Source organism: Pseudophryne corroboree, chromosome 4 (assembly GCF_028390025.1).
Source record: "Pseudophryne corroboree isolate aPseCor3 chromosome 4, aPseCor3.hap2, whole genome shotgun sequence".
Taxonomy (NCBI): domain Eukaryota; kingdom Metazoa; phylum Chordata; class Amphibia; order Anura; family Myobatrachidae; genus Pseudophryne; species Pseudophryne corroboree.
Window position 1 is genome coordinate 481,402,781 of NC_086447.1, and position 15,304 is coordinate 481,418,084.

The window sequence follows — 15,304 nt, forward strand, 5'->3', positions numbered from 1 at the left end:
ATATATTGCATGTAAATCTAGCTCTGGGGTTAGCCAGTGCCTCCTGAGCCATTTAGCTCACCACACGTCCCTGATCATTTAACTATTTATACAAACATAATCTTATGTAGGACTATTGCTATTGTAAAGGGAAAAGTTACCATTTACCTCATTTAACAAATATATATTAAAAAAAAAAAGTTTAATACTGAGTTTTTTTAATCATTCATGGCATGTAGTCCTAACTTTTAAAAAATGTGTGATAAACATTACTTCTCTAATTTACCAAGTAGAATTGTGTTTATTCTTATTATATTATAAAGAAAACAATTTTTCGGAATTTTATTTTTTCTACGTAACATTAGTTACACATGTGTAACATAAGTTACAAGACCATCTGTTTAATAAATATTAAACACCATTGAAACTCATGGCATTTCATTTAAATAAATATACCAACATGATCATATTTAGTGCTGTATGTGAAAAAAAATGTACTTGACATAAACTATATCGAGAAGCAGAAAATTAAATTGTAGCAAAGGCTGTTACTTTTAATCACTCATTACATGTAACGTTAGTTACAGCAAAGTGGTCCAGAATTTTTAATTAAATGTCAAAATAAGTTTTTCAGCAAAGAAAGTAAATTACACTTATAAAAGCACATTAAATTCCTCTTGTAAAGTATATTTTATACATCTTCCATCTATTTAGAAGTTACGCAGTAGTGTTCATATAATTAACAGTAGATATGTAACATTAGTTACTTTGAAATTGCCCTGGTGATATTTTGCAGGTACTGGTAAATTTTGGTATGACAGTAGCAAAACAAGCACCCAAGTGCCGTCCCTAACAAGTGCTGCCCCTAGGTACGTGTCTCACGTGCCTAATGGAAAATTTTCCACTGGCAGGGAACTGTGCGTTCGTAGGGAAAATATGCACGGTCATGGGATCTAATGTGTCCAATCATGTTAGTGAGTTTTGTGTCATTAAACCATGTTTCTATTAAACCACTTCTGTTTGTTTATGTGTGTGTGTGTATATATATATATATATATGGTATGGATTTTTTACTGTGACACTATTAACTGTATGAAGTCAGAACAGCAGTGCCAGTTGACTTTTACCTCCTGTATTGCTGATGGAACCGCGAGAAGTAACTCATAGGGCGGAATTCAATTATTATATCACACCCGATCTCCCGTTTCCCGTGACAGGAAATTGCAGGGCGATATTCAATTGTCCCGTTTTCGCCCATGTCGCGCCCATAGTCGGGTTTAACTGCGTAAAGCGGATAATCCCGACTAAACTATTGGATGCTGCGCAAAAAGTCCAGTTTGGGTCACTATTCACGTATTTCAGCTCACCACCCCCGGGGGTAGTGAGCTGAAATTCTGATGTCATGCCGACAGCAGCAACAGTTGTATAGCTGTAGGGCAGGCGCGATAAGGGCTGGGAGGGGGGCGGCAACAGTTGAATTCCGCCCATAGAGCTCCAAAGGCCCATGGAAGGAGCTGCTGCTGCTTGGAATATGTATCTCTTGGCCATTTCACTCTTACTATACAATGAGCTTCTGTGCATGCGTAGAAGCTCCAAACGCTGCCCTAGCGGAGCTGAGCTCCAACCATGGCAGTTATGAATCGGCATGGCCGGCAACAGAAATCATGGGGCCCGGTACACCTATATTTCTGGTCTCCTGTCCCCATCCTTGGTTGAGCAACTGTGCCCAGAAGCAGTTCTCTCTCAATGACCCCCATCAGAAACCATTCATTGAGAGTTGCTCTGAATTATACTGGGGGACACTGCCACTTAATATATCTGGAATAGAGACAATCTTTGCTCTCAAGACTGTTCATTACTGTATCATCAAGTTTGCATTAATTTCTCTACACATTGGTTTAATCACGCTGCATGCATGCTGCTGCTATGAACATAGATAATACTGTGTGATCACTCAAATTACGTGTGTACTAATATATATGCAGTATTGTACTGTCCGTTATACTGAGCATTGTGACTGAAAAAATAAAAGTATTTACAGACCATATAGACACTTGTTTCTCACATACAACACCGTGTATAGGGTTGGTCGCAGGTATCAAAAACCTGAACAAAGAACTTGTCTTGGTAAATGCCCAAATGTTTGCATACACATATACCTCTTTCACAGCGCACAAATAACCCAGTATATTGCCGGGTCGACGCGGGTCGCTATGTAATGTGAAGGGGTCAGTCCCAAATTCCCGGGTCGCCTGACCGGGTAATTCAACCTGGGAATAAAGAAGGGTCTTTCCCAGGCTACTACCGGGTCAGGTGCAGTGTGAACGGGTGAGAGGGAGAGGCGGCACAGAGATGATCTCATCTCCTAGCGCCACCTCTGCATCCGTCCCCGATGACGCCGTGGTCCCCGTCCCTGATGGCAATATGCCAGGTTGGGAGGCCAGTTCTCAGGGTCCAATGCCGGGTGTCACCTGGGAAGGACCCATTTCCAATTTCCGGGTGCGACCCGGCATTAGCGATATGAAAGCAGTATAAGGTGTCAAATGGCAATTGCTACTTGTCATAAGTCCAGTGGTGCAAGTGGACAGGTACGGGTGGGTACGGCGTACCCTTAAGAATTTAGCCATGGGTACGCCATACCCACCGCCGACGGGCCGCCGCTCCTCGCCACTCCCTCCCTCCGCTGCTCGCAGCCGCTGCTGCTAGGGGAGAAGAGCGCAGCGTTCGCCTCTCCTGCCCCCCAGTGTCTTCCTTCAATTCAGCGCCGGCCCGTGAGCCAATCAGAACTCGCTGCCGGACCACAAGCTTTGATTGGCTCACGGAACAGGGCTGAATTGAAGGAAGACACCCGCACTGCCGCCGGAGACTGAGGGTCAGGAGAGGTGCAGGCTGCTCTCTCCTCCCCTCACACACGCACACACACACACCGGACAGCAGCAGCAGCAGCGGTGAGCAGCAGGGGAAGGGGGGGGGGGGCATATACCTGGCACTGGGGGCATATCTGGCACTGGGGGGACATGTGTATCTGGCACTGGGGGCATATCTGGCACTGCGGGGACATGTGTATCTGGCACTGTAGGGACATATATGTATCTGTGTGAGAGTGTGTATTTCAGTGGGAGAGGTCGCCGGTTCGATGCCAGCGATGCACTGCAGTCCAGTTGTGTATTCATTGAGCCATTGCAGCTGCTTAAATAATTCAGGATTTCGGAATAAATATGCTTTATAGAGCTGCAGTGGTGGACTAATTAGGATACTCCTCTGGGATGCCGTAACTATCTACTATAAGTGTCATTTGTTTGTGGAGCATAGTGAAAAACGGACAAATAAATTAAACAAAAATAATAATAAAAATAAATATATAGATAGGAATGAGAAACCTGATTTGCAAAAGTAATCTAAGATGAAACTGGTTTTTACTTCTAACACTATAATGATGTGCCTTGTCAGGATACGCTAATTATATCTATATATCTTTATATATGTGTTTATTTATATACACACAAAGCCTCATATCTTTTATATGTTTTTCACTGTTCTCTAATATTATTATTATCTCTCCTTATACTTTTATGAACCTCTCTATTAATTTATATCGCTGTGTACATATAGAAAGCACCTCTATTTATTTATTTATTGCCATATTGGAATGGATTTTTTGTAACAAATTCAGCTATACGTGGAACCTAATTACACCATTCAGGTGTGTGTAAAGAGACTTTTGAACTGATTGGTTACAACTGAATTAAATATCCTTCTACCTGCTCAACGGGTATCCACACCTCCTGAGGAAACCACCGACTGTTTAGGTGGAGAAACGCGTTGAGGGCTGCAGCTATTACCTGTCCATTGCTGGAAATCGCCATTGATTAACTTTAAACCCTAAAGCTAAATTACGTTCTCCCCTGCTGCCCAAACCACCAGACACTCTACTTCGAATGATCGCCGCTGTGCTTGAGAAGCCCCATCTGCAGATCCGTCTCAGTGAACCCGCGGCTCACCCTCCTGACACACCTAAGCAAGGGTATCCATCAGCCGCTGGAAGTTCAATCTGCAGTATCGCTACTGACTGGTTAACGAAACTGAGCTCTCAGTGCCTGGAGGCGGGGTCATAGAGAAGGCCCCAATGCATCCTGGGACAGCCTAAAGCTGTAGCCTGTTGGTGCCTCTAGGTCAAGATCCACTCTACACCCCGATGTTTCCCTGTGGAACCCAATGTACCTCGCAGAGTGTTAACCATGGTAAGTCTACCATAACACTCCTTTTCTGTTACTGTATGCGCAATAGAGATGTCCCCGGGAACAAAGCATGGGCGCCATGTTCCCAAAGACCTGCTCATGCGCAGTAAACTCTGGCACATACGCAGCGCCCCTCCTCTCTTAAACCATCTCTTATTGTATGTCCTGTTATCATGTAGCATGACAATAAGCAATTATATGACTCAGAGTGCGTGCTATTATCATGTAGCGTTAGGGATCTGCCAATATCAGAGAAGCCTTGACAGGGGCCTTATATCTTAATCATATCTTTGCAAATTTATGCAACCAATTTCTGAATTTCTAAAATTATGTAGTGTTCAAATCTTATTGCTGGTACTTTTTTGTGTACTGAGGGAAAATGTTCTCTTTTTTCTTGTTCAGAATAACTCCTCCCTTTCATGCACATGAGAAGTATTACTAAATTGATTGAGCAGCTACCATTTTACATAATGGGTGGTATTCAAGTGGCCGGGAGACCGACGGTCACATGACCTCCACCAACATCCCGCCCCCTCACTATCCCGACGGTCGGCATGCCGACCAACAGGGACTATTTCCACTCGTGGGTGTCCATGACACCCATAGAGTGGGAATGGAACCCGTGGCGACCACAGGTTGCAACAGAGCCTGCAGCGTGGCGAGCGCAGCGTCGGTATGCTGCCAGGATCCCGGCGTCTGTATGCTGCTGGGATCCCAACATCGGTATGCTGACCAGCGGTCAGCCATACCACTCCCTATATAATATATCTCCCACCCATCCCGATCAGCAGTTCGGCAGGACAGTCTTAATTTGAGGACTTTGTCCCGCTGTCACTATAGGGACTCAACTGCACTGATCACCAGTCAGGTAGGTGGGACTTTCGTTCAGTAAATGGGTTTCACATGCATTTGTCATTGCTGCGTGCAGCAGTGAAAGGCTAGTAGGAGGGTAGCTGGAGAGAGACAATAAGGGTCAGCCTAGCACTTTTCAGCACTATCACAATCCAGGGAGTGTGGCTGAATCCCTTTTGTTTCAAGGTCAAACCCCTCCATTACGTGAACATGCTCCCTCTCACGATGTTCACACGTCCATTGTTGGGAGGTATCTATATGAAAGTTAGCAAAACTATCCTTAGTTTGCTGCTGCTTGTTTTTGTTGCATTGAATGTAATCTTGATATTTGTCATTTTTCTGCCGTTTATCCAATGTTGATTATAAGGAGTCATGTAGAGCAAAAGTATATTGTTTATATTTTTGGTCTAAAATATATTGTGCTGCTTTTGACTTAGGTGAACCTTGACATTAATTATGCAAAATAATTTTGGTTTGCTTTCTGTTGATTGTACTTACAAGTAATAGTCACTAGGTGGCAAGCATGCATTACATATAAAACAGTATGCTGTATCTTGTTTGTACAGTTTCATGAATAACCTCATTGCGTAGGCATTTTTATAATGGGTGCGGTGCACATGGGCCCCTAAGTCCCTGGGCGCCCACACCGAACACACTGCACCCATATACTATACTTAACCCTCTGGAGTCCCGCGATAACGGCCTTCACTGTGGGCACAAGTCACTTGGAAAATGACCGCTGTGTGCATTTCCGAGTGATTTGCGCATGTGCAATATGCCAGAGTCTGCTAGCTGCCAGAGAGGAGGGAGGCCCGCAATGGAGGCTGCACATTGGTCCCCTCCTCTCTTAAAATGCCCCTGCCTCAGTAAATCACAGTTTTTCTTGTATTTAGTCTGCTGACATAATTCTTCTTTCACATTTTTTATTTCTTACATAAGGAGTGACCATGTGATTTTCCAGTACATAAAAAGGTTCCGTTTCTAAGAGTCATTGGTGTAGATCAGCGGTGGCCAACCCGCGGCTCTTGAGCCGCATGCGGCTCTTTCATCCTCCGCATGCGGCTCGATCCGCTCCCGGCCTCCGCTGCCCGACACAGCCCGGAACACATACTTCTTTAAGGTCTCCTCCGGCGGCGGTGATTATCTTCAATTCAGTGCCGGCCAGTGAGCCAATCAGTGTTCACGGACTGGCAGCTAAGGGTCCTGATTGGCTGCCGGACCGTGAGCTCTGATTGACTCACGGCCCGGCGCTGAATTGAAGATAGTCACCGCCGCCGGAGAGTGAGCCTGAGGGGCAGGAGAGGCACGTGCTGCGCTCTCCTCCCTTCATATACAGCAGAGCAGCAGCGTGGTGAGCAGCTCGGGGGGGGGGGGGGGGGGGGGGGCGCGCACTGTGGGGGCATATCTGGCACTGCAGGGACATATGTGGCTGGCACTGGGGGCACATCTGACACTGTGGGGACATATATGTAGCTGGCACTGGGGGCACATCTGGCACTGTGGGGGCATATGTAGCTGGCACTGGGGGCATATCTGGCACTGCAGGAACATATGTGGCTGGCACTGGGGGCACATCTGACACTGTGGGGACATATATGTAGCTGGCACTGGGGGCACATCTGGCACTGTGGGGGCATATGTAGCTGGCACTGGGGGCATATCTGGCACTGCAGGGACATATGTGGCTGGCACTGGGGGCATATCTGGCACTGCAGGGACATATGTAGCTGGCACTGGGGGCATATCTGGCACTGCAGGGACATATGTGGCTGACACTGGGGGCATATCTGGCACTGCAGGGACATATGTAGCTGGCACTGGGGGCATATTTGGCACTGCAGGGACATATGTGGCTGGCACTGCTGGGACATATGTAGCGGGCACTGTGGGCATATCTGGCACTGCTGGGACATATATGTAGCTGGCACTGGGGGCATATCTGGCACTGTGGGGACATATATGTAGCTGGCACTGGGGGCACATCTGACACTGCGGGGACATATATGTAGCTGGCACTGGGGGCACATCTGGCACTGTGGGGACATATATGTAGCTGGCACTGGGGGCATATCTGGCACTGCAGGGACATATGTAGCGGGCACTGGGGGCATATCTGGCACTGCAGGGACATATATGTAGCTGGCACTGGGGGCATATCGGGCACTGCGGGGACATATGTAGCTGGCACTGGGGGCATATCTGGCACTGCGGGGACATATGTAGTTGCCAGTGGGGGCATATAGGGCACTGCGGGGACATATGTAGCTGGCACTGGGGCATATCTGGCACTGTGGGGACATATATGTAGCTAGCCCTGGGGACATATCTGGCACTGTGGGGACATGTGTATCTGGCATATCTGGCACTGGGGGCATATATGTATATGGCACTGGGGGCATATGTGGCATTGTGGGGCATATGTATTACTGGCACTGTGTGGCATATCTAGCACTGTGGGGACATGTGTATCTGGCACTGGGGGCATATCTGGCACTGTTGGGACATGTGTATCTGGCACTGGGGGTATACGTATCTGGCACTGTGGGGGTATATGTATCTGGCACTGTGGGTATATGTATCTGGCACTGTGGGGCATATATGTATCTGGCACTGGGGGCATATATGTATCTGGCACTGGGGGCATATATATCTGGCACTGGGGGCATATCGGGCACTGCGGGGACATATGTAGCTGGCACTGGGGGCATATCTGGCACTGCGGGGACATATGTAGTTGCCAGTGGGGGCATATAGGGCACTGCGGGGACATATGTAGCTGGCACTGGGGCATATCTGGCACTGCAGGGACATATATGTAGCTAGCCCTGGGGACATATCTGGCACTGTGGGGACATGTGTATCTGGCATATCTGGCACTGGGGGCATATATCTATATGGCACTGGGGGCATATCTGGCATTGTGGGGCATATGTATTACTGGCACTTTGTGGCATATCTAGCACTGTGGGGACATGTGTATCTGGCACTGGGGGCATATCTGGCACTGTTGGGACATGTGTATCTGGCACTGGGGGTATGTGTATCTGGCACTGGGGGTATATGTATCTGGCACTGTGGGGCATATGTATCTGGCACTGTGGGTATATGTATCTGGCACTGTGGGGCATATATGTATCTGGCACTGGGGGCATATATGTATCTGGCACTGGGGGCATATATGTATCTGGCACTGTGGAGCATATGTGTACCTGGAACTGTGGGGCACATGTGTATCTGGCACAGGGGGCACATATGTATCTGGCACTGTGAGGGCACATATGTATCTGGCATTGTGGTGGCATATATGTATCTGGCACTGTGGGGGCATATATGTATCTGGCACTGTGGCGGCATATATTTATCTAGCACTGTGGGGGCATACATGTGTCTGGCACTGTGGAGGCACCCGTTTTGCATTTTTATATGTATGTGGCACTGTACTGAGGCATTATATGTATGTGGCACTGTACAACATGACTAAAAACGGGGTTATGACACAAGGTCATACTCCTACAAACGTCATACCAAAAGGTGTGCACACAAAAATGGGGTGTGGCTTTGTGACAACCAGGCCACGCCCCCATTGCATGATAGAGGCTTATTTCCGTTAACTACAGATCTTTTCTGGCTCTTTGCCTCTGACTGGTTGGTCACCCCTGGTGTAGATAATCTGTACTAATCTGTGATGCCAGGCTGTCAGTACTCATACTGTAGAAATGCCATGACTCATTGGGGGTCATTCCGACCCATTCGATCGTTGCGTTTTAACGCAGCAGAGCGAACTGGTACCTGCTGCGCCGGCGCCGTAATGCGTCTGCGCATGCCGGACGGCTGAAGGCCGTAGCAGGACAGCGATCGCCTCTGAGCGATCGATGGGTGGGAGGGGGCAAAACGGCGGCATTTGGCCGCCGTTTTGTAGGCACGGTCCGTCCAACGCAGGCGTGGCCGGACCGAACGGGGGGCGGGCCGCAGCGACTGCGTGACATCATACGCAGCCGCTGCGGGCCGGGGAGCGAGGAGTAGCTCCCCGCCAGCTCGCTAAAGCTGTGCTGGCCGGCAGATACTCCTGAATTGCAAAGGCATCGCCGCTGTGCGATGCCTTTGCACTTCTGCGGGGGGACCGGCACTGGCATGCGGGGCGGACTAGCCCCGTGTTGGGCGTCCCCCCGCATGTCAGGAAAGATGATCGTAGCTGTGCTAATTTTAGCACAGCTACGATCAACTCGGAATGACCCCCATTGACAGAAGTATAACACCAAAACTATGGCATTTGTATTAGTTGGATGAAAATTTATATTGACTGATGTCTGCATTTTATATATTTATCGACCTTCAGATGTCATTTTCACTAACAATATGGTTATTCAGTTAATTCACTAAATTTGTGATGCCAAATATCTAGATTTAAGTGTGTAACCAGCTGAAATTTGCCTATTTGTATCAATATTGCCTGGAGAAAACCACAGCTTAGACTGTCCCTGGGTCATATGAGTTGGCTATTTTGTACCCCATACTGTCTAACATACAGGGCCTCATTTATATTTGCACACAATACTTGTGCGTGAAAATTCCTTAAAGCTTGTACGGCGTATGTGTTAGACATTGTGTATGCACAAATGGACTGTTGTGATTAAGATACACGGTTTCAGAAATGTCTTTGGGTGGTGATTGAAAGGTGGTCAGACAAATGGTTGTATTATGGGAGTATCGCGGGCGTTTGTGTACACAGTGTCACGGTCCGGCGGATCGGATTCCGGGACCAGCTGTACCTACCTGTCCGGATGCTCTGGCGCGGTCCCTCCGGTGGGGGTGCGGGCTGCTGGCGAGGGGCACAACTTGCAGGCATGTCTGGGAGGAGAGGTCTCAGAGGCAGCAGCAAACATTTGTGCAGCTTCCAGCTGCAGAGGTCCGGGATGGGCGTCACCGCCTTGGAAGGGTCAGCTAATCTAAAACACTCAGTCACCTGCAAGGTTTGCAAAACCAATGGGAAACAGTCTGCAGGTATAAATCTAGGGATTTCTGGGTAAGCAAATTGCCAGTGCAACGTCTCTCACACAGCCTTGTGTGTGCTAGTTCCCTGTGCTCCACAGCATTGCTTCTAAAGCATCCTGTTTCCTGAGTTCTCACCTGGATTGCTGGATCTACACCCGGTTATTTCTCCTCGCGTGCTGACCTCTCCGAGTCACCATCCATCTCAGCGAGTCTCAGTTACCCCAGTCTACAGTCTTCCTATCCGGGTTTCCGCCAGACGTTCGTCCACAGACGTACAGGTCCTGCCGACGCAACCGCTCTAACAAGTAAACAGCTAGGGCACCTGTGGAACCTCCTTTAAAGCTCTATGAAAAAGACTTTCATTCAACCTGCTCGGCTAATCCTGCCTAAAGTCACCGATACCAAACCGCACGCCACAATTCCGGATTCACAAAACCCACTCCCCGTGACACACAGAAACTTCATCGTTCACATTGAGGGCCAAACGCAGATAGAAAAAAATGAAACTGCCAGAGTTAGTGCAAGTATAGATGATGCAACCGTAGTTGACAGTGATTTTATGACACGCTGATGGTCAAAGTGAACAGATAGTGGCTAGTCGGATATGTCCAATTAAAAATCAGGCCCTATTTGGCAATTTTTTCTCCCAACATTAAAATACAAGTTTTACATTGGTGGCATAGGAATACACTATACAGTATATACATTACATGGGCATATTAACAAAGGAGGGGACCCATGTGCAGCATCCGTCCGGGCCCCTCCTCTCTAGTCTTCGGTGCAGGGGAACACACTCTAGCACTGTGCCAGAGTCTACTGCACATGCTCAGGTCTCTGGGAAATGGTGGGCCGTGCCATTTTCCCGGTAATTTGTGCAGCACTGCCGATGCAGGACTCCTTAAGTATTGAAGGTAAGTATTGAGGTAAGTATTGAAGAATATGGGTGCAGGATGTGCAGTGTGGGCCCCCTGGATGAGGGGCCTGTGTGAAGTGCATGTCCTATAACTATATATATATGCCACTGATATGTTAATACATTACTGAGGAACTTGCTGTACTTGTAAGATCAAACACATTTGCAAGCTCTAAACACAATAGGTGGGATCTACTAAAGCCTAAAATGCGGTAGAAACCCTGAAAACCTTGCTTTTTGGGTTTTACCGCATTTCCATATGTACCTAGCTCCAGAATGCAATGCATTTCTGTGCTGGGCCCTGATAGGTAACGTCATTTTTGGGGGCGTTACCTATAGAATACCATGGGCTTCTTATCGTGATCTCCCTTAAGAGGGATCCAATCAGATATATAAGTACATATGCAATTAGTATGTCCGCGGTAAGTGGTGGGTTGTGCTGCATAGCGTATGTAGTGCTTAGTACAAATGCTAAGTAAGAGTTTTTCTATAGTCTGTGAAAAGACCATTTGAAAATGACGGGAGGCTGTAATCTATGATAACAATCATAAAATGTTTAAAGATGAATTGCTGCACTTTTAAAGTTGTAATTGTGTTGTGTGGTGTTAATGGGTACTGTGACTGATGGCATTTTCACCTAATGAGATTGTTGTATACGCACTATGAGACATTAAGTGCTACATGCGTATGTGATCCTCAAGAGGTTTTATGTGTACTTTGTAGTGACAAAAAGAACCAGTTACAGTGCATGGTGTCACAGAAATGCAACAATTATGCTGCCTCATCCATTATTGACAGAACAGTTATTGGTAAACCTGCTGCCAGGGGATGCATTTAATTTGCCAGCTGTTGGGATCCCAGCGGTCAGGATACCGACGCCGGAAATCCCAACAGCCGGCAAGGCAGCCAGCCAGAATCCTGGCGCAACAGGACTATTCCCACTTGTGGGTTTACACGACACCCATAGAGTGGGAATAGATCCTGTGGCGAGCGCATCGAGTCTCCGAGCCCGCAAGGGGACTCTTTGTGCTCACCACGCTGCCGGTATTCGGACGGGCGGGATTGCCGCTGTTGGGATATTCACAGCCGGCATCCCGTCCACCAGTAAATCAGACTGTATCCTCTTCCAGTCCTCTGTGACCATTCTATGATTCTGTGTTGTCCTTTTCATTAAAATACATAGCTAGGTACTGATAGCGCTTCTGTGCTATTAACCTTTTATCAGTTCCTGTAATTCCTCTAAAATGTTTCCTTGTAAAGCAAGGGTTAGTTTGGAGGCACTAAAACAGATCATACCCCACTCCGGGTGGTCTTCAGTTTGCCGGCGGCCGGGCTCCCGACGACAAGCATACCGGCGCCGGAATCCCAACCGCCGGCATACCGACAGCTTTTCTCCCTCTTGGGGGTCCATGACCCCCCTGGAGGGAGAATAGATAGCGTGGTAGTGCACCACTGTGCCCGCAGCGTGGCGAGCGCAGCGAGCCCGCAAGGGGCTCATTTGCGCTCGCCCAGCTGTCGGTATGCCAGCGGTCAGGATTCCAGCGCCGGTATGCTGGCCGCCGGGAGCCCGACCACCGGCATAACATACTACACCCTCCCCTCCACACACACACACACACACACACACACACACACACACACACATGCATGCATGCACCCACACTGGTCTGGACCAGTGAAATTACAGCACTTACCTCCAGTATAAACTGCTGAGAATTATGTATATGGCAGGGGATGTAATTACTAATATTTGTGTTGGGTTTCAGATCTTATGATGCTCAAGATGGCGATCAAGATTCAAGGGCATATTCGCCCACCACAGAAGACCCTCACACCTTCTTCTCCAATGTGAAAGAACCACATACCAATTTACAAGAAAATGTGGATAAGGTAAAATTAAATTATTCATAATTTATTTAATATCAAGCTAGTCATTGGCTTATTACGAGTATATTTCTTGATGGTTTTTAATTAATTTCTATAACTGTACAGGTTGAGTCTCCCTTATCCAAAATGCTTGGGACCAGAGGTATTTTGGATATGGGATTTTTCCGTATTTTGGAATAACTGCATACCATAATCAGATATCATGGTGATGGGACCTAAATCTAAGCACAGAATGCATTTATGTTACATATACACCTTATACACACAGCCTGGAGGTCATTTTAGCCAATATTTTTTATAACTTTGTGCATTAAACAAAGTGTGTGTACATTCACACAATTCATTTATGTTTCATATACACCTTATACACACAGTCTGAAGGTCATTTAATACAATATTTTTAATAACTCTGTGTATTAAACACAGTTTGTGTACATTGAGCCATCAAAAAACAAAGGTTTCACTATCTCACTCTCACTCAAAAAAGTCCGTATTTCGGAATATTCCGTATTTCGGAATATTTGGATATGGGATACTCAACCTGTACTTGGTTATGATTTGCTTACTATGGGGGTGTTCAGGTGTTATGGGGGGGAGACAATAATTTGCCAGCTGTCGGGATTCCGCCGATATCCCGACAGCTGACAGTGCCGACAACCAGAATACTGGCTCACAGGGGCTATTCCCACTCGTGGGTGTCCATGACACCCATAGAGTGGGAATAGATCCTGTGGCAAGCCTGCAGTGTGGCGAGCGCTGCGAGGTCACAAGAGGATATAAAGCGCTCACCCCGCTGCTGGCACTCCGGCAGGCAGGATACTGCTGTCGGGATACTGACAGCTGGCATCCCGCCCACCGGGATTACATATGTATTCCGTTATGGGTGCCACTATAATTAATGGGTGCCCGACGGAACAATTCAAATGTTCCAGGCGGCCATTATCAAACTTGCCGTGCCCAATAGACTGTGTGTAGAGTCACTATACATGGGTGAACACGTATAAACAAGTCCTCACACATTCATTCTCAGGAGGCTGCAAGGAGAAATGTAGCCCCTCTAGGAACTCGCACCTGAACGGAGCAGAAATTGAATTTATCCGTGGCACAGTGGTCCATAGTGGTAGTGGCATATGTGTGTGTGTGTGTGGGGGGGGAATTTAATTGCCCCTTAATAGTTTTTCACCATGAATATAAAAAATATTTTTATCTCTTAGAAAGTGCTTTTGAATATGGAACCCTTTTTTTATGTGACTCTTTATTACATATATTCTACAAATACAGTTGACCTCTTGACAAGCAATATTGTAAGAAAATTATGATTCATTGTACATATTCACAGCAATGATTGGGATCGGCAATCAGAGAGAATGGAGAGTAACTGTGGGGGCAGGGCAGGAGGTATTAACTAATATTTTTCTTTTTCATTAACCCAGTCCCGGATATCCCGGGAATCCCAGGATTGGTCGTTTTTCAATCCCGAATCCCGGGATTGAAAAAATAGCCTGGGATTTGCCTCCCTAAATGTAACTGGATGTATTTCTGATCATTGTGAAATATGTCACATACATGATGATATTTTCTCTAACGTCCTAGTGGATGCTGGGGACTCCGTAAGGACCATGGGGAATAGACGGGCTCTTCAGGAAACTAGGCACTCTAAAGAAAGATTCAGTACTATCTGGTGTGCACTGGCTCCTCCCTCTATGCCCCTCCTCCAGACCTCAGTTAGAATCTGTGCCCGGACAGAGCTGGGTGCATTTTAGTGAGCTCTCCTGAGCTTGCTAATAAGAAAGTATTTTGTTAGGTTTTTTATTTTCAGAGAGCTTTTGCTGGCAACAGACTCTCTGCTACGTGGGACTGAGGGGAGAGAAGCAAACCTACTCACTGCAGCTAAGTTGCGCTTCTTAGGCTACTGGACACCATTAGCTCCAGAGGGATCGAACACAGGTACCTAACCTTGATCGTCCGTTCCCGGAGCCGCGCCGCCGTCCCCCTCGCAGAGCCAGAAGTACAGAAGCAGCAGAAGCAAGAAGACATCGAAATCGGCGGCAGAAGACTCCTGTCTTCACTTAAGGTAGCGCACAGCACTGCAGCTGTGCGCAATTGCTCCCGCAGCACACCCACACACTCCGGTCACTGTAGAGTGCAGGGCGCAGGGGGGGGCGCCCTGGGCAGCAATTAAGATACCTGATGGCAAAAGTATACATATATACAGTCAGGCACTGTATATATGTGCGAGCCCCCGCCATTTTTACACATGAGAAGCGGGACAGAAGCCCGCCGCTGAGGGGGCGGGGCCTTCTTCCTCAGCACACCAGCGCCATTTTCTCTTCACAGCTCCGCTGGAAGGACGCTCCCCAAGCTCTTCCCTGCAGTATACTTGTGCAATAGAGGGTAAAAAAGAGAGGGGGGCACATAAATTTAGGCGCAGATATATATATAT

General features: G+C 47.4%; 1 protein-coding gene across 1 annotated transcript in view; it reads left to right on the forward strand.

Annotated features, from left to right (window-relative positions):
* The window catches only part of CRYBG1 (crystallin beta-gamma domain containing 1), a 542,544-nt gene that overhangs the window by 149,813 nt on the left and 377,427 nt on the right, over nucleotides 1–15,304 (forward strand). The window contains exon 2 of the mRNA XM_063917058.1: nucleotides 12,741–12,864. Within this exon, the coding sequence (XP_063773128.1) occupies nucleotides 12,741–12,864 (124 nt within the window). The remainder of the gene's footprint in view (nucleotides 1–12,740; nucleotides 12,865–15,304) is intronic.